This window comes from Taeniopygia guttata, chromosome 3 (genome assembly GCF_048771995.1).
Source record: "Taeniopygia guttata chromosome 3, bTaeGut7.mat, whole genome shotgun sequence".
Lineage (NCBI taxonomy): Eukaryota > Metazoa > Chordata > Aves > Passeriformes > Estrildidae > Taeniopygia > Taeniopygia guttata.
The window spans coordinates 26,516,554-26,537,011 of NC_133027.1; the positions used below are offsets into that span (position 1 = coordinate 26,516,554).

Genomic DNA, 20,458 nt, shown 5'->3' on the forward strand with positions numbered 1-20,458 from the left:
ATCTGAACACAAAATTATAATTTTTTACATGCATAAGGAACCTTACCACAGAAAGAAACTCAAAGAATATATTTCAGTAGAGGGGACCATACTGTTTCAGAAGGTAAAATGTTGTATCTCTGTTACAGTGCAAATTATCCAACTGTACCAATTAGTTTCCTCTGGTATCTGCTTCTCAGTTTGAAAAGCCAACATGCTTTCAATTATCAGCCAGACCTGAGGCACTGTCTAAGCTGAGAGCACATTACAGCATAGGTAAATTGACAAGGTAAGGGAAGGCTACTGATCTCTGTAATTACAGTAAAGAAAATGGTAAAGCTGAGATTGCTAACTGCAAAGCTTTGTGTGCCAGCTCAGGCCAATAACACGACCTTTGAAACTCATAAATACCAGTTTCACAGTTAGTATAAAAACCACAGAAATATAAGACATTAAAATGCTTTTTTAGTTCTCAAAAACAATCAGAAGGAAAGCGGTTATGAGTCTGTACAGTAATTAAAGCCTGAAATTTAGTTTTTCCTGCTTTTGTTTAGAGGTTAAACCTTGGTGTTCTTAAAATTACTTATACTGAGAATCTTGGGTTGAGAAAGGGAACTGAACTGATTTTAGCAACCGAGGCATTTAGCCTGATATATCAGCAGTTTCATATTCATGCAATGCTTTCTCAATATCAGTTGATATAGGTGCTCAACAGAAATCTTCTTTTTTCTTCCTTCTTCTGCAGTAACAAGAGGTACAGACATGGTTGGAGTAATTAGAGCAGCAGTATTAGAAGCTACATTACTTTCATTATACAGGGAAAAGTAGCCATGCTTAGCTGAACAGACAAGGCCTCATACCCTCTTACTCAACAGTGACGTTTTGTACAAATCAAAGAACATTCCTAAGCTGTTCCTGAATTCCAGCTAAGATTAAGAGGGCAAAGATCTCTGTGTGTATTAGGAGGTTATTTTTACTGTTGTGAACTGCATGTTGTAATTGGGTGTGTTATCTATGTTTAAAAAACGAAGCAAAGTATTGTTTGGTTCCTGTTAGAAAAGTAAATTATATAAGCAAAAGACATTTAGTTAGCTCTGCTGGAAAGTGCCTTTGGCATATGCCCATTCCCTCTGCTCATTCAACTGAAAGCTCAGATGTCCCCACTGAGCAAGAGGAATCAGTTTTGGACCAGATCCTGGTATCAGCATTTGACTCACATGTACAGATTTCAGTTATCCTGAAGATGGGTGGAGCAAAACTGGAAATATGGATTGAATTGGTAAGCATGGTTACCAAAACTTTGTTTCCCTTCAGATATTCTGCAACTAAGATTGTATTTTGGTTTCTTTTATTGTAAAAACAAAATATTCCTACCCTCAGAGGAAGATGGAATTTGAATAATTAATATTAATAGGTCATCTAGACAGGTTGGGAGGAAAGATCCTTTAAAAGAAGTGTAGAGTGCTATTAACAGAGTTAATGGTCACTTGTTCTATTTCAAGATGCCTACATAGCTCTATCATTCTTCAGTTCCTACTGGCCATTAGTGAAGAGAATCAGAAATATTCCTTTTCTTGATACAAAACCCAAAGGATTTACAAGACCATGAAGAGATGGTAAGAAAATTTACTGCAGAAACTGAATGACAACTCTAAAATTCACTCCACTTTCTAGCAACATTTTAACATGAAAATCTCTCTCCGAAATTGGGAAGCAGATCAAACTACAGAGAGAAAAATAGGACAAGAATGTATCAATAATCCTAAAGCATAGAGTTATTACATAGCCTTTGAAAAAGATCAAGTGATATGTTCTGTTCTACAAATATCCATAGTATCTCAGCATGGTAAAAGGTTAATATACAGCATAGTGAAGATATTTTTGTAATACAAAAATTACTGTTCAAATACTTATCTTAAGCTAACTTTCAAAGATAATGTACTGTATCAAAATATTTACCTTGATCCTGTTTGGTGCAATGTTAAATAATGCCTTTTCTTTTGGAAAATGAGAAAGTAAAGTATCAGGATAAAACCTCTTTTGTTCAAGCAATGGATCGCTTATACTTTCAGAAAGAAAATTATGCAACTTTTAATATTTACTGCTTTCTGAAACATTTTCAATGACTCTGCAGGAGGTTATGTTTAACTCAGTTTCTTCATGTTGTCTGCCTAAAACGTGGATAGCAGAATCCAAAGTAGTTCCTTTTCTATAATAAAAATCACTGGACTTCTTCAGGAATGCTAATTCTCTCCTGTTATCATCCTGTGAATATTTTCTTTTCCATGCACAGTGTTTCTCTGAATTGCTGTTGTGTTGTTCCTTTAACTGTGTGTTTGTTTCATCAGACTTGACAAGCCCCTGATTATCACCATGAAAGCTCTCCCCACAAACTGAATCCAATAAAACTTTTGCTTTAGCAATATCAACTGAAAGGTCTGTACTCACAGGCAGAGCATTACCAGCCACTGTCACTCTCCTGGGGAGGAAGTCGGCCAATCCCACACCCTTGGGATGAATCTCGATGTTTTCTGCAATCTCCACTTCACATTGTCTTTTTTCTTCATTTTCTTTAACGTGCACTGAATCTGATCCCTCCTCAGTTGATTTCTTTCTCCTTTTTCTTCTGAAATATTTTCTTCCAGGGGAATGTTTATCTGGACTTAAGGGAGCTTTGGCAGGATCTAAACACTGTTCTTCCTTTTCAGCCCTCACACATCCACAGACATTCCCCATCTGGCTGTCTGTAACTCACAGCCACACGGTTTCATTCATTCCCATATATTTAAATAAACTTAAATCCTCTTCAGAAAGCTAAGAACAGCTCTTTCCACCGTAACTTCTTCCAGACTTCACATGCACCCGCCTCAGTACGTAGCCATTTTGCTTATGAGAAATGCACACGCAATAAACGCTGTGGCTCACTGCCCAGGCAGGGCCTGTGTCTGATTAGACACTGTGGCTTATTTCTGGCCACCAATCCTCTTAAATAAACATCACTGTTCCAGCGTTGGGCTGTAATGCTGATTGCCTTCCACAGAGATGACATAGCAGTTATGAGCAATAGAAATTTCTCACATGCATTTTAACTTCCTCTTTCACTTAGTAACTTGAGCAAGATAAAGTAGAAAAATATGCAACAACCTTTGAAACTATTAGCTACACTCCAAATCCAAAAGTAAGCAGTGCAGTAAATAACTGGGGTTTAGTCAGCAGCTTTGTTTTGCACTTCATATGCTTTTATTACCTACCCAATGATCCATAAATGGGAAGATTAAGCTAAAGGATCAGAAATTGCTCTGACAGCTTGCTGGGGATCGAGTTTTTATTTGCATGTGGAGTTTTCATAACCACTAATGTGACTTTTCACTGATTTGTCAGCTATATATAACCTGCTGCTTCACTGCCATCATAAAAGCACAACAGCTTGTTCAGGGCAGTGACACTATGTACTAGGGCTGAAACTTTGCAGCAGAGTTAAACCTTCTGGCAGGTAAAAGTGAAACAAATCATAAAAGCCAGTCTATCTAGAAAACAGACCTTAAGATTACTGTTTACAAAAATGGAGCTTTATTCTCCTTCCATGCTTCTGTAAGGCATTTCTGTTTAGCTCTAAATATCCAAGATCCAAGAAGCATCTAACTATACCTAAAACTAAGTAGAAATATACACTTTTAAAATGCAAGCAAGTCTAACCTCTAGTATACTTTGTTTGGAAAAATATTTTTAACTTTTATCTTTGTTTTAGTCATGGATATGTGAAATCTGCTAAAACCAGCACACATCACCAAGGACCGATGTGTATGGTTTCTCTTGCCGAGATAGAACTACAGAGTGACTTGCCAGGCATTATCAGGTGTTACCATTGACTTGCCCTTGCTTATTTGAAAAGGAATTGCAATAATAAGACCCAGAGACTTTATCCCCAGAGGCCAGTTCCACTGAAGTATTCCACAATTTACCGACAGGATCTAGAATGAATAATACAGCAAAGATCTAGGATGAGCCTCAAAAGAATTTCCAAGGATACAGTTGCTCACTGATGACTATTCTCAGGACACTGGGGTAAAATTTGAGAGTAACGCTTAGAAAATGTTATACTGTAACACCACAGAATACTGTGACAGAGCATAGATAGGTGACATTCTAAAGGATCAGAAGAGACTACCGCTGAAGCCTGTGAGAACCACCGGAACACAATGATGATCCTGTCTTGGACATTGACTAATCTGACTAGACTTGAATGGAAGCTCAGCGCTGGTTTAAACCAGAGATCCGGGTGATCAAAGCTGCTAACCACCAGGTATTGTTGTGTTTCTTTATCTTGATACTGGGAGGTTTTTGTTGGTATTTTTTTAAACAAAACATGTGAAAGATACAAATTTATACCCACCAATGCTGCAAAGTTTTATGTGGAGATTAACAATAGTTTTTTTGGCACAAAAACCCCAAATATAGCATGAATAAAGGATTAGACTAACAATTTGCGTGCGTGCAATTTGACCTGTCTTAGAGGCCACTTAATCACAAACAAGAGGTTAAGATTAAGACATGGAAAACAAATTACTAACACTGAAACATGAATCTGCTCGTGCAGATTTATGTGGGTTTGCACTTAACCATAGATTTCTGTAATTTGTCAAGTATGTCTGTGACTGGGAAATGTATTAATTTCTTAACATAAGATAGGTGCATAACACATTAAAATGGCAATGTTGTTGAATATTTGTGCATTTCTAAGTCAGCAAAATTATTATACCATTCTCCCTATGTACACTGCTAATTTATGCTTTATTATTTGTCTCATATAGACAGCAATTATTGTACAGGAAAAATTATTCTACTTTGCTAATCGAACCATGCCAGGTATCTTTTATCAAAACCCTACTAGTAATGCATTTCAGGTACTCCTAGACCTAAGATCCCTTTCTCCTCTTTTTTGTGTGTTTATACAACACAGCAGAAGTAATGGAGCATTTAGCACAAATGGGACATGTCATTTCACAGCACTAAAGCAGCATACCAGATAACCAGCAAGCATTTTGTTGCACAGCCCTAAGGTCACATGCAGAATAACAGAGAGATAAACATAAGCCAAATAGAAAGTGAAAATCAAAGTAGCACAAGATAGAAAACAAGGATAAAAATAAAGGCTTGCCAGCACAAACAAAAGGTTTGGATCTGTTTGAGCTGTACTGGTAACCACTCCTCAAACTCTGAAAGAGATGTTCAACTACCAAGTCACAACCACCAACAGGAGGGGTTTTATATCTAGTGAGATGGCTTACAAAAAAGAGGAATTTGCTCCTTATTGGTGGTTTTATGGCATTAAGGACAGAGACTTCATGCTTCTCTCACCCTTGCTGTGATTTAGATGAGTCCCAGAAATTTTAAGAATTTGGCACTCATTTTCTTACCTAAGACTCAGGAATTTCACTGTTTTCTTAATAAATCACTGAAGAATTCCAGAAGAAACAACTAGGAGTTCAGCTGAGAAAATACCACAAGAGTATACCCTAACAAATGCTGAAGGACAGGTAATGCTGCTGCATTGGCTAATGACAAACAATGTGGAATATACTTTATCCTACAATCACATATAGTCACAAACAGGACAACTGGCCACATAGCTCCATTTTTAAATCCTTAAAAAGATGACACCTTGAACTGTTCTGGTTCTTTTAAAGCAGAAGCAGAGTAAATTTCAATCCTTGAACTGCAAGGCACACAGCTCGGGCAGCACCAAGAATGGTTGCCAGAAGAAGAGTTGCCAGACCCAGCTCTCCTGATTTTCATGGCCATCCCAAGAAAGCAGGCAGCATGTCTAACTGAATGGTGACCCTACCATGGGATATCCCTCTGTCTTCTGCACATCATTTACTGAAGTGGGCTACCACAGCTGAGCTGCCTCCTCCTCTGGCCACCCTGTATGAAGGCCACAGCCTTACAAATCCACCTGGCAAAAATTTAGCAGCTGATGCTGAACCAAATGAACAGTCTGTGGACTGCTTGGGGGCAGACTAATCAAAAGTGATTTTTTCTTAAAGGTTTGTGGGGAGTCAGCAGCAAAGAAAAATTATTTGCTGGCCAGCAAAAGAAATGCAAAGAGGTTGCATGCGCCAAAGCAGGCCTGAGAAAGTGACCATGTGGCTGGAGAGGGCTGGACAGTGCTGTAACACCTGGACAGAATCATCACTGAAAGCAGCATCCTGCAGAGGTCTGACAGCAAAGAGCAGGGTAGAGTGGAAGGAAGAGTGTTTAATGGCAGTTCCTGAGCTGAAAAATGATGATGAAACTGAAATAGAAGAAATCTATTGAGTCATTACTTAGAACTTTCTGAAATTTTTTAAGGTCTGAGTTCACAAAGGCCTACTTTTAGCTAGATGGAAGTTCAAAGTTTTTCTTTGCTTCAGCATGCTTTTTCCAACCAACTGCAAGTAATTTTAAACATTTAACATTTGTTAAAGAATGCTTAAAGTGGTTTTAAAATAAATGATCACCAGTTTTCACAGAATTTAAATCTTACTAAAATTGTGATGACTTTGTGAGGACAAATGCTGCTTTCATTTATAATGGCTCATCTCCAATGTAGTGAGTGAAAATGTATTGGATGTTGCAGGAGTCGATTAAAGTATTAATTTGTATATTTATACATACAGCCTATGATTAAACAAAATACTATCATCTGATTTAGCATGTTCTACAGGTGCCAGGAAAATAACTTTTAACAGTTATTGCATTATGAGACTGAATTTAAACTAAGCCACCTACTATTAAAAGCATGTGAAATATGTACATTGAAAGCTTGTATAAATCATAGCAACACAGATGCATTGGGGTCTTTCAATACCCACAGAACAAATTATTTTCTTACATACTCAGTTTAATAATCCACCAGATTTCCCATTCCAGCTTTTCAGTAACTCTTATGCAATTACTTGGGACACAGAAGAATGGATACTTTCTGGTCTTGTGCAGCTGCAGAAATCAGTGCTGTAACATTTATATTTATCTAGTTATGCATACCAATTCAGAAAGCTGTAACAATCTCTAGATATAATTCAGATGCAAGAGAAGCATAATCCTCAAATGTGTATTTTTTTATCATGTCTTTTCCCTAAATCATTCCTAAATTCATTCCAATAATCAGAGGGATTTTCTATTTTGAGTAAATAATACCCTCCAGATAAAACCATAACTCAGAGAAACAATAAGCCACAAACAACAGCCAAAAAAAATATCTCTGGCATCTTGACTACTTCCCAGATTGCAGTGTTATTAGCATACACATAACTGATGTGTAGCCGAGCCAGTAACATCACACAGCAAAGAGCTTCTTATGCTCACTGAGAAATTAACTATTTCTGCAAATGATGGGAAAATTAAGGGGTAATTCAGGTGAAAAGGACCCACTTAAGTGTCTAGATAACCATGTTTACACACTGGCTAGGTTTTAAAGAGATCACTTTATGCAGTAGGGGCAGGATTCAGTTCCCTCAACATGGGCTTCTGGAGTTTTTTGAATTATCCTGCAATATCCCAACTGGCCTCCAGCTGCAGGTCTAGAAGATTGTGAGTTTCTCACAGGTCTGGTGTCTCATCAGAGAACTCCACACACATGTCCTGCATACTCTAGGACACCTCAGATATCACTCAAATGCCACCTGTCTTTAGGAGACTGAATCAAAAGCCTTATACTAGTTGTCCAATCAACAGCAATGATTCACACCCTGAAGCAGAGAAATAAGTAAGTCAATTGACCACCTAGAATATTTGAGACACTTTAAAATACCTGAGATATCCATATGGAGATGGCTTTTACACCACAAGACCTAAGGAAACCTGCTTCCCACTGAAAATGCTACTGGATATGGAGTGTCATCTCAGAACACACACAGCAACTATGCTGGAGAAGTGAATAGCTCCATAGGTGCGCTAGGCATCTCCGTCAGGTGATCTGAATTACTCCATCAGCCTTACCCTTTATATTGCCTAGTCCTCCAGGCCTCAAACCCACTGCTAAACATGTTTTCTACCATTTAAGAAGCAGTTTATCCGGCCTGATCTGTCTCTTCCCAGACGAGGCTAGGTTTCCCACAACACCCATGTCGTTCTTCTCATACTCGCATGGGTGTCTCATAAATCTCCAACACAGATGTTTATGTTTAGCTGAGTGAAGTGAACCTCTGGTAGCTTGTTAGTTGACTCACTGTCTAGGCTGTACTAACTGTACAAACTAAACCTTTATCCTTCTGATTATCAGATTAAAGGGACAGTTTAGACAATTCCATAAGAACATAGCTTCCCATAAGCACATGGATTTAATTGTCTTAACTTCAAACTGAATCTAATCACAACTTTCCCGATATCTATGGAACTACTCCATGCATAAACACAGTTATTATCACAAGGCTTTATCCCTTTGTGAAGACTCCACTCTTCTGTTCAGATTTTTCCCTCATTTTAAATCTAAGTGAAGAAAAAAAAAACAACTTGATGTCCAAGTATGTATGTGAACTTCACATTCTAAACCTGAAGTGGCCATATGCAGGTGACAGAGACACCGAATTGCCATATTCTTCAAAGGAAGTGGCATAGCAGGAAATGTCTTGCAAGCACAGACTATTGCAGGGCATATGTCTTACACCACTTTACAAATCCCTTCTGCATTCAGTGTAGGTGAATTAGCCATTAGTAACAAAAAGAATATATTTTTTTAAACATCCTGTTCTTCAGTAACTTCATATTTATTAAAGAGGCTTAATATTTAGTTAAGCACTAGTAGTCATCCTCAAAATCACTTTTTCACCAATTTTAAGATATTATTTTGAAAAAGAAGGTCATCAAGGTGGCAGACCCCATACTAGGGGGCATCAAAGACAGCCCAAACAGCCAGTAGGGAGAGGCAATATCCTGCTGTACTCAGTGTTGGTGCAGCCTCACTCTGAGAACTGTGTGCAGTTCTGGTCTCCACAGTTTAAGAAGGGTATGAAGGTTCTTGAGTATGTCCAGCGAAGGGCAACAAAGCTGGTGGCAGGGATGGAAAGCATGTTCTAAGTGGAGCACCCGAGGACTTTGAGTTTGTCTAGTTTGGAGAAAAGAAGGCTGAAAAGTGATCTCACTGCTCTGTGGGGAATTAGAGAAAGGCACTGAGCTCTTTAAAAGAGAACCACATCTTTAGAAATGGAAGAAAAGACAACTCTGGGAACTACTGACCTGTCAGCCTCTCCTCCATGCCTGGGAAGATCATGGAACAGATCCCAGGGAAGATATTAGGATGCCCCATTCCTAGGAGTGATCAAGGCCAGGTTGGATGAGGTTCTGAGCAATCTGGTCTAGTCGAAGGTGTCCCTGCCCCCAGCAACAGGGGTGGAATGAGGTAATTCTCAAGGTTTCCTTCTAACTCAAACCATTCTGATTCTCTTCTCCCTGGTATCCAGCCACTGGACACAAGAAAATACTTCCAAAATGTACTAGGGAGGTTTAGATTGAATATCAGGAAGCATTTCTCTTCCTTGAAAGCGGTCAGACATTGCAACAGGCTTCCTAGACAGGTGGTTGATGCCCCAAGCCTGTCAGTGTTTAAGATGGATTTGGAGAATGTCCATGCTTAGCCCTGAACTGGTCAGGCAGTCCCACTAGATGAGCGTTGTAGCTCCCCTGCAACTGAAATATTCTACTCTGACAGATCTACAAGATCTGAATTGTACTTGCAGACATTTAGTTGGTAGTTATTTGGTTTAGGACATAGTGAAGTGAGTTTTGGCTACAATTTAAATGCTTCAACATATTTCATATGGAGCTGACTACCTTACAGGGGAAAATCCTTGCCACATCAGTTCACCTAAAGAAGGTAATTTCTATAAATAGGTTTATAGTATAAAGAAAGTCATTTATATAAATTTGTTTTCCTTTTCATCCATTTTTTACTACTGGCAGCACTAATGCTCATGACTTTTTATAAGCACCTAAAATTGTGCCAGAAGTCCTGTGCTCCATCTAATGAGAAAAACTAACAATTTAATTCTGTAAAAGCCTAATGATCAGGTTCAGAAACACAAAATACACATCAAGTAAAGGTTTAACTTCCACTAACAGCTTCTATTAGTAAGTTGTTAATATTTATTTCTTAAAATAGAGCAATCTTCAATCACAGCCTAGGTGTAGGCCATGCTTAAATATATCTAAACCCATCTTTTTCTTCTCTGAATAACCACATGGGAGCAAAGACTGACATGACAAGGGGAGCTGAAGGAGCTCCAGGTCCTTGCTAGTGATTTCTCCTTTATTATATGTGCTGGTCTGAGGTAAGATGTGCACCCTGTTTATATCTGGGTACCATTCACAGTATCTATTCATGTCTTTGATCTCATTAGGATTTGCAGGAGGGCACATTAGATACTAGCAGCCTTACTGGCTTTTAAAGAAATTTTTCCTCAGTCATAAATCCGGTGTGGAATACTCCTAAGTGAACCATAGTTTTTCTGTGTGATCTTGCAAATTTCTGATAATTTAAAATGCCTGCACAGCAGGGAGTTCATCGCTAACAAAGCCACAGTCACTAAATGGGAATTATCTGTCATCTAAATTACATCATCTGCAGCCAGAGCCATTATGCAAGCCTTCTTTTGAGGAGCAATTTAACACCACACACTGTAAGGCTGCATTATACTGTACACAATCCCACCACTGTACCACAACCAGAGTGCCACCTAGTGTGACCCATGCCACCATCACTGGGGCTAGAAACAAATGATGACACGGGAGGAACTACTAGAAGAGACTGAGAGTACAGCTTGCTAAGATACTCATAGCAGCAGATCCTGAATGGAAAAAGAAAAAAATCAAAACACTTCAATATATTTTAATACTAATAGAAAGAAGTCTGTAGAATAAAGCAAGAGGGATATGTCCAAACACTGGAAGGAATACATTAATTACTGTCTTTAATGATGCTCAAAACTGAAGCCTTTTTTTCCCTCATTCCCCAGACAGGAAATTAGCAAATAAAATCTTGAGATTCAGTTTACATCATTAAATAAGATACATGTTCCAAACCTTTAGAAACACACTAGAGAAGAGATAAAATCTAGGGAATCCTTTCTACATCAACAATGCTTGCCACTACACAAGAAACTGACCAAAAACATATAGTCAAGCAAAACTAGGCTTACCTGAAAGTGCAAAATTATGGTCCATATCAACCCCAAAGTCAATTTGGGATTCCCATCTGTTATATCATCATTTCTGATGTTAACCAGTTTCACCTGCCATCACAGAAAGAAAATACAGGCAAAACTGAGATACATAGGGCACAAATACATACTGCATTACACAGATATGACTGTAAAGGATGCACTACTCACTTCCTGAGCCTACTCTGCTGGGTTTTTTAATTCTCAAAAGCAGAAAGGAATTATATTCTGCCTGTAAGTGGCCTGCCAGGAACTGCCCTCTCCCACTCACACTGGGATGAGAAAATTCCTCAGCTGTCACTAGGCTGGCAGATCTGCTCCCCATGCCAAATACCCTTTGCCTCAGCTCTTGTCAAAAGGGAAAGGCATGACAGAGCTGGGCAGGATAACATTAATATAATGATCTGTAGCTGCTGTATCAGTCCCAGGGCAGTGCTGACACTGGAAGTTATCGCTGCCATTCTTCCACCCCACACTTTCCTGTACTTAAACAAGGATTCAGCAGCAGGAGAACTGGCCTGCTAAAACACAGCTCTGGCTTGATAAAACTAGGAATTTAGTATCACATTTAAGTAAACAATGGCTTAAAAAAGACAATTATTATAGTTTCTGATGCTGTACTCATTCATAGTGCTATAAACAAATGGTTAATAGGATTAAAATAAGAGCTGCTGTTATTACACTCCCATAAAATCACCCTCAGAGTTCAATAATTCAGGGTTTTTTCTGATTTTATTAATGTATTTAATTTCTCTATATGTATTATGCATCCATATAACCTAGCAGTTAAAGAAAACTCAGCTAAAAGACATTTTATGCTTACATTAGTAAAGTTTCATGAACATGCTTTTCAACATATACGCTGTTATCAACTGAACAAGCAAAGACATGCCCTTCTTTTGATCTGCACACATAATCTTTACTATTTGGAGAGGGGAAAAAAAGCACCAAACCATACTTTCTGCAAGACAGCATATTCCACAGTTTGTTGTTTATTTCTCAAGTCAGGCTTCAAAATTATCAATATATAGGTTCTCTCTGCCTTGTAAATCACAATAAAACATTGTACTTGGAGCTTACACAGCCAACCTGAGCCAGTTAACTCCTAAATACAGTTTAAAAACACCTACTAGAGGGCTGAAACTTTAACCAACTGCAAGCTCCACTGACAATTTGCCAGGACCAAAGCCCTACAAACATTTTGTATACTAGAATACAGCCATCTTCATGAAGCTGTGAGGCTAAAGAGAGAATAAAAATCCTCAGATCACAATCGACAGCAGCACGTGCACGTTCATAAACATGAGGATGACACAGCTCTACACCTCCTGCATTTTAATATACATGATGTACCATGCCTAAAATACAGCATTGTGCAGCACAAGTCCTGAGGTCCTGCTGCATAAAAATGCCATTGTGACTGGCAAGTAGCCATTCCTTTACTTTGTAGTGTACTCACTCAATGGCTCACTTAGGTTGACAGGAAAAGTTTGCTTTGAACTCAGCAAAGGAGGATTTTGTCCTCAGTGCACACATTCCATTCAGTGACCCAAAAGGCAGGTTGGAAATTTCAAAATCCAAAATGACATCTGGTTTCATAACAAAACTAAGTATCTGTTTATGGTTTTCTATCTCAGATTCTCTCAAACTTTTGAAGTAGCAAAAACAATTTATTTTTTTTAAATCAATCAATCTGAAAGTAGATTTTCAGTGTCAATTCATTGGGATGTGATAGATAGGGAGGAACAGTTTTTCCTTCCATGTTTTGGCTAAAGGGAGAAATCCCTTAATTCTCACTTTGGAAAAGGGAGAAATCAAGCTTCTGTAAGCATTTAAAAGATATTGAAAAGTGGAAAGAAATTCACAATAGCAGAAATGCAAGAGTGTGGATTTCAAGTGCCTGGCTAAAAGGAGATACAAGTGAAATTAAGCCTGAATTTTCCACAGTGCCCAGGTGCTCTGACACCTCTCTAATTGGTCTAAAAAGACCAGTTCTGCTTTTATCAGGACCAAAATTTGAGAAATTTTTGGGAATTTTACTGATTGTTTCCCAAAACAAATACAATCAAAACAAGGAACTCCCATACAACATTTTAATATATTTGAATTGGCATTTTGCACTAAAAATTAGACTGTGAACAAATCTGCATACCAGCTAGTTTCTGGGCAGCATAGAAGACAGTTAAATTTACTATAAGCAACTCCTAAGGATGTCACCCATAATTTTCTCCTCTTTAATAGCATATAGCACTACTTTCCCACATCTCTCTTAACCATCTCAAGCATGACATAAATCTGAGCCTACACAAGAAGCTGTTAGACAACATGAACAAGAGACAAGGCAGGAAAAATTTGTTATTTATTAGTTATAGGTGACAAAATTTTCATTAATTCTTTTTTTATTATTGTTTTCATCATACCTGGCGCTTTTTCAAATAGTCAAGTGCAATTTGGACGTTCTGCAGTCTGTGAAAACGCATCCGACCTTTTTCTCGGGGCTACAAGTGGAAAACAGTAGTTGTGAGATTTTCTCATCAGACAAAAGAACAAACAGTCTGATTTAAATCTGCCATGTAGAACATTTGAAGCACTACAGCTTTCATGAAGTCAATACCTTTGGTGGAAAAGTGTGCTTTAGCTACTTATTTTAACTGTAGTTATTTTTTAGTACAGTCGATGGCAAGAGAGATCAGTGGTCCCCAACTGCAACTTTGATCCATGCAGGCTGATTGCTGTTCCCTGTAAAGTACTATTAAGGCCAAAAGGGCTATTCCTACAGAAACTAAACATTATTATAAAATATTTATGGTGTATTAAGCAAAACAAAACATAAGTAATGTCATGGACCTTTACATTGCTCTAGTAAACTCTGTGATGGAAAAGCTTACCTCTGTATGGAACTTCATAGCTTAATGGTATGACTGCATAATGATTATGATATCTATACATATTTATTTAAAGCATTTAATAAAGATATGCCTCCAAACAGAATAATATAACATGAACAGTCCTAGAGTGTAAGTTTAAACTCTTGACTTGGGTAGAAAACTTCAAAGCATGAAAAAAACTAACAAGTCACTCCCCTCAAAGCAAAGTCAAAACTATCAAAAAGAAATTGGAAAATAAAAATGAGTGGCATGTTAATGGAAACATGGCAAAACTGCATGCAGTTAGCGTAAAATCACCAAGAAGAAGAATCACACAGAAAACGCATACTTAGCTGTCACAGATCAGCATGGAAAGCAGTTAAATTTATACCATCAACATCATATCCAAGTCCTTCTAATCTTCCTTATTTCAGATTTTTCACAAACTTTCACAGCAATAAACTGAAGTGGACTATAATTGCTAGGGATCAGCCATGAATATGAGCATCTCCTCAGACAACCACTGTGAAACACACAGATAAGCCCAAGCCTTCCTCAACTGCTTTTTTTTCCCCCTAGGGTCAGATGCTTGCCAAAAAGAAACATAAGAAAATGAAGCTGAATAAGAAGCATAAATTGAAACAAAATAATTTTAATTTCCATTACAGAATCTTCTATTTAGCCCCTTGTTTTTCACACCAATAACTCAGGATCAAGCATTACAGCCCTTGCTATCAAGTAGCTTCCACAGATGGAATGAAGGACTGGAGACCTGAACTTGGTTTTCCACAACAAGGAAGGTATAGTAAATCCCAAAATACAGAGTTAGCATCTCAGAGGGGAAATATTTATTTTATAAAACAATGCAGCATTTTGATTTATGCTGCACTTCAGAAATAAGTTCCACTGAAATCACAACTGCAGCACAACACACAGGAGCCAGGAAGGAACTCAGGCCCTATGACAGCAAGTTGCTTCAGCAAAAGCCAAAATGCAAGGTCTAAAAAGGCATGAAACAGCTCACTCAGACAAGCACCCAACATTTTACACTTTGAGTAGATATTTCCCTTCTGGATGGGCAAAATATAGAGAATCGATAATTCAGCATTTGTTGCAAGAAAGATAAACCCTGCAAACTATCTGTATTTTTAGTAGCCACAACATAAAGCTGTCACTTAACTTCTAATCTACCTGCTTTGGCAAAATCACTACTACATATGGTAAATTCTAACAGACAGATCTGCACACTGAATTACCTTATTTCAAGATATTATCCAATATTATGGCACACACACCATGCACATAGTAAACTAGTGCTTCTAATTAAGACAAATCAATTTCTTTGCCACTGATTTCACTAAGAAGAACCTTCAAGTCTTTGTCAAAATTACTTGTATATGGACAATACTGATCACAAGTTTAAAAAAAGGTCTTAGTTTAATAGAATTATGTTATTTCTCTATTTTTTAAATTATTTTATAGCTTCTTGATAGTGTTGTCCAGTATACATTTGCACCATGGTTTTGTACAGTTTTATGAAAGAAAACGAATAGAAATCTTCCACATTTGCATTTTAGCTCTTCACAAAAAGACTGAATAAAAATTTGTCTTTACCATACTTCCACCATAAACACACTTATCCTGGTTTATCAACAAAAATTCTTTTGTCCTTTCTACAGCCCACTACTGCAGCACACCAAACTAGGAATTTACATTAGCAGCCACCACACTTCAAACACTACATTAGTACAGTTATGGGGGTCGGCACCTACCCCCTTATCCTCATCCTCCACATCCTCATGCTGTTCATTTGCGCATGCTTCTGTTGAACTCACCAACCGTAAGGTCTTCAAAAAATCTCGCTCTCTTGGCTAATGAATACAACAGACAGGAGACGGGACAGCAAAAACACAAGACAGACCACAAATGAAAAGAAGAGCATGAAAAGAAGAACATAATGAAGAGAACAAATACCAAGCAAGGGAAGTAATGCTCACAAAGAAAGGAAATGACACCTGAGGAGTGTGTTAGACGATTTCAGGGACATTTGATCCTTGTTATTTGTAAGTTACTCCCTTAAATGCAAAAAGATACTAAGCATCCAATATTTGTTACAACAAAAATCAGAAAGGAAAGGAAAGAGCAGAAGAAAGAGCGCATTATCCTATTAAGACAGGAAGTCTCACTAACCACAAGAAACTTTAAGAACAGATTGCACTCCCCCACAAAATTCACACCAGCATATTTACCAACAGAAATACAACTTGTCTTTGGTATCAGGTCACAGATTACAGAAAATATCAAAGGAATATACAGCAGTCAACACACAATGAGTTAACAAACAGAGAAAATGCATAATTAAAAATATGAAACCATTGTATTATGATATAAAAGCTTACCAAGGTGTCTCCAGAAAGGACTTCTAGAAGTGAGATTAAGTTATGTCCATCTCTTAGGTCTTCATATAGGTCATTCACATGCTTTCGAACCTGCACAGACAAATACAAAAAATAAATACAAGATCCCCGTTTATACCTGAGAATTCACGCTCATATTAATATATATCTTTTAAAATGCAGATAAACCTCAGCTATATCTCAGCATTGCTTTTTTAATTTCTTCACTTTCTTGGCAAATTTACAAATGCAAATTAATCGTAACAGACAAAATTCACATCTGTCTCTGCACTTGCAGTTTCATCAGACTTTACATCACTTTAATGAAAAGAAAACCAGTATTAAGTTACAGGTAGCTAAATTCAACTGATTGTAAAAAAAAAAATACACAGCAGATGTATATTATCAGCATACCATCCACCAATTAACAGCATGTATTGTCATCTCAGGTTTCCCAGTACTTAGTGAGCTTTCCCAATGACTCACACATCCACCTTACACACCCTACCAGAGAACTATAACATTGGGGTGATCTAGTGAGGGGTTGCCATAACAAGAGAGACAGCTGGAAGATCCACCTTTACTGACAGGCACAACAAATCTGGGAGACACCTGTCCACAGGCCAACTTCTTGATTCTTACCATTAGATTAATTATAACTTTATCTGAAATGTCTTCAGCAATTCCAGCCAGCTGCTCTTAGAATATAACACAAATTACATTTTGTGTTATAATAATTTTTCAGCATCGGAGATTTTTGACTTGCGAGGGCAGAGGTTGAGGGCTTTCCAGCTAGTTTAATGTCAGCTCTCTGGTGTTCCTGTTGAACCACCAGATCAGAAACTTCCTAAGCTTAGGATAAAACATAACAGAAATTTCCTTCTTCTTAACCTCTGCTAAAGATGAGTTGTACTTCCAATATGAGATCTATGGGACACACTCTGACTGCCAACATATGTGTGTGATGAGGGCAGCAAGAATAAACCCAGGCCTTCAACTTAATACAACTACTCGGTTTGCTACATTTTCGGGAGAATTTTGAGATTCATCCTGTTGCATAAAAAGCTGTCTCTGTATCTAAGATTAGCTTCCTAAATTAGCTTTTCAGTTCAAGTATTCTTACTCCAATTTTAAACATGAAATTACCCTGCAATCTGTTCTCACAAACCCCACCATCTTAATTGAAAGTAGCATCAGAACATATTTATGCTTGTGCTGAAGACTAGCCAGAACAAGTCATCTAGAAGACTGTTCCATGAGGAATTACAACACATATTTTCCAAAATGCTTACACAGATTCTACATACACAGCCAAGTTACTATCCAATACTCTAATACATATACATAAACTTTACACCCTCACACATATATACACAATAGTATCAATTTAATTTTAGGGTTTTTTTTTTTTAATCCTACAATTAATGTAAAAAAACCTAAGAAAAATTTTCTCTGCTAATACTAAAGCACTGCTAAGCTCAACAAAGACAAAGAACAGGTGTTCTCTTGCTACATCTCTGGTGAAAGCAAAGAAAAGGGAAGCCATATAAATAATTGATATCCCTGATATAAGATTCGATTATGATAAATGCTTAAAAGATGAGAGGCATAAGAATCTTTAATTTTTAACCCACATGTTATTTTTCTATTCAAAGGACTATATCAAACTGAATGCTAAGGTCTTCCTGTTAAAAGTAGGCAAGTTTTCTTGTTAGAGGGCTGCCTGCCCCACCATCCAGGACAGGTCAGTTTCCACTTCTCTCTGGAATGCAGAATACCCAGCCAGAGCAGAACCACAGCACAGGCTGGTGGCCAGAGGCACAGGAAGACATAAGGTTAAGGACAGAGGAATGTGGTGTACATCTCAAAGACACTGCACAGCAGAGTTGAAATTTGTGTGGTCCAAGGTCAATGCCCACACTCTTTTCAACATAAAGCTCAAACGATGTCCTAATATGCAGGTATCTGAATTGTGGGGTGAGAAAATATCACTATTTCTGTTCTGTCTGCTTTTTTCATCCATTAGATGCAAGATAATTTTGTTATCATGCTACTCTGTCTCTCACAGCACACATTTGTTAACCTTTTGTTTGTTTCTTATGCTCTGAGGTTTCCTAAGTATTACAAAGACAACCATCTTCCCCAGTTTATCTTTCTAGAAATCACAGACAGTTCAGAGATGAACTCACACTGGATATGAAAAAACTGGCACAGGGCTGTCAAAACAGAAAAACCAGCAGTACACCTTATGTGTCTGTCTTAGTTCTGCCACTGGCTGGCAATTACTGTGAGGATTAATTATTTAGTACATGCTGTGCCAGTCATCCTGGTACATGGCAACATAATAAGGAACTTCTTCCAATACTCTGAGCAGCAGATGTGCATCTGAAATGCTGTATTTGGACAACTGATGTAAGTATGTTCACTCAAAGCATCAGATCACTTCCTCCAAAAGGAGAATCTTGTGCTCCTCAAGAGATCCTATGCTGACAGGAAAAGCTTGGAAAATCACCTCCCTCTATCACTTGGGCAACTCTTGTCTCCCAACACATATAACTAAATATTTTAACTTACAACAAACAAATATAAGTACTTCACTGCTCTTTACTGCTACATTCAGCCTCCTTCAAAACACATAGTGCCACAAATACTGGATGCAGATGGGAGTCCCTGGACACTTGTGTGGGATCTACTGAGCCCATAGAATTTCACAACAGTTCTTGTGGCTTTTCAATGAAATCACTGAATTGTCAGCCTGACATTTTACAAGGTCCACATGCAAAGTAGGTTACATGTTGCCTCAGGCAACTTTTTGCAATATACCCATATGAGTGTGGCAGATTTGATAATTTGGGCATGAGAAGAGATTCTTTAAGGAAGACGTGGGAAACACAGAGTGGCTGAGGTGCATCTGACAAAACTTAAATAAGAAAAGCAAAATGGCTTCACTAGGGAAAAGGAGACAGAGTGAATATAAAGCACTGTTTCAGAAGTGATTCATCTTCTTATCTTCATCTTCTGGCATGTATTCTATGATGTTTGTGGTAAGCAAAGCTCCATTCTCCTGACATAAGCATCAGATATTTCCGTATCATCCTTTTCCAGCAAGCTTATGCTTTGCAGTCTACTGCCTTGGGGAATCTGCACTATCACCAGCAAAAACCAGCTTTTAATACTGGAGCACTGACAAAGCTTGAGCCCTGACCCAGACTCCAGCATGTCAGACACTTGAGAGATGATGACCAAGAAGATGGCTGTCGCCTCCAAAAGCTTCCACTTGGACCCCCCCACAGTTCTGCTTCTTCTATAAAATTCCCTGCCCCGCCAGGCTTGCCCTCCTCCTCTGCGAGCTCCTGTCACCACTGCCTGCAGTCTGCCTGACTGAGCATGATTCAGCTGCCTGGTCACACACCTAAAGGGCTGGTTTATGTTCAGGGGCTATGCCACTTGGTCTCCCCTTCTTCTCCAGAAGGACTAATGTTTGCCTAGGTCCTGCTGGCCTGTCCCCCACAGATGTCTGTGCTGAACACCCTTATACATCTCAGCAGTCCTAGATGCCAATGCTTAGCAAACCAAACTTGCACATCGTGATCTCTGGTTTTGCCATCAGTCACCACAGAAAACAAACCATCTTCCATAGAAAACCTATTTCTTGCAATTTTTATTGACATTATTTGTCTTGATTCTAGAACAAAATCTATAGTTTCACAGACTAATGGCTGCTTACTGTTATATGATAGAAGGGACAGGACTATCACTTTCCACTACTGCAAGCAAAACCAGCTCAGTCTTGACAAGGATGGACAGGAGATGCACAGGTCACTCTCCAACACTGTCATACCCACCTCTTAGTAGAGCCTGTTGCACTAGGACAAGGTGTAAGAATTTTAAATTAAAAGAGAGTAGATTTAAACCAGATATAAGGAAGAATTTTTTACAGTGAGAGTGGTGAAACATCGCAACAGATTTCCCTGAGAGGTAGATGTCCATCCCTGGAAACATTCAAGATCAGGTTGGATGG

The 20,458-nt window shown here is 38.2% G+C and overlaps 1 protein-coding gene and 1 long non-coding RNA gene across 33 annotated transcripts in view; one reads left to right on the top strand and one right to left on the bottom strand.

The window, feature by feature from the left end:
* The window catches only part of DST (dystonin), a 286,720-nt gene that overhangs the window by 163,490 nt on the left and 102,772 nt on the right, over positions 1-20,458 (bottom strand). For 19 of the 32 annotated variants that reach the window (XM_072926483.1, XM_072926475.1, XM_072926460.1 and 16 more), the window contains 4 exons: positions 16,441-16,530; positions 15,814-15,912; positions 13,595-13,672; positions 11,154-11,246 (listed from right to left, as the gene is read on the bottom strand). In XM_072926483.1, coding sequence (XP_072782584.1) covers positions 11,154-11,246; positions 13,595-13,672; positions 15,814-15,912; positions 16,441-16,530 — 360 coding nt within the window. Of the gene's footprint in view, positions 1-2,427; positions 3,104-11,153; positions 11,247-13,594; positions 13,673-15,813; positions 15,913-16,440; positions 16,531-20,458 lie in introns of those variants that run through there. The other 13 variants (XM_072926480.1, XM_072926476.1, XM_072926479.1 and 10 more) reach the window with 2 other exon arrangements.
* On the top strand, positions 22-4,704 carry LOC140683660 (uncharacterized). Its single transcript, XR_012054889.1, has 2 exons — positions 22-1,258; positions 3,728-4,704. It is a non-coding gene; the product is annotated as an uncharacterized lncRNA (long non-coding RNA).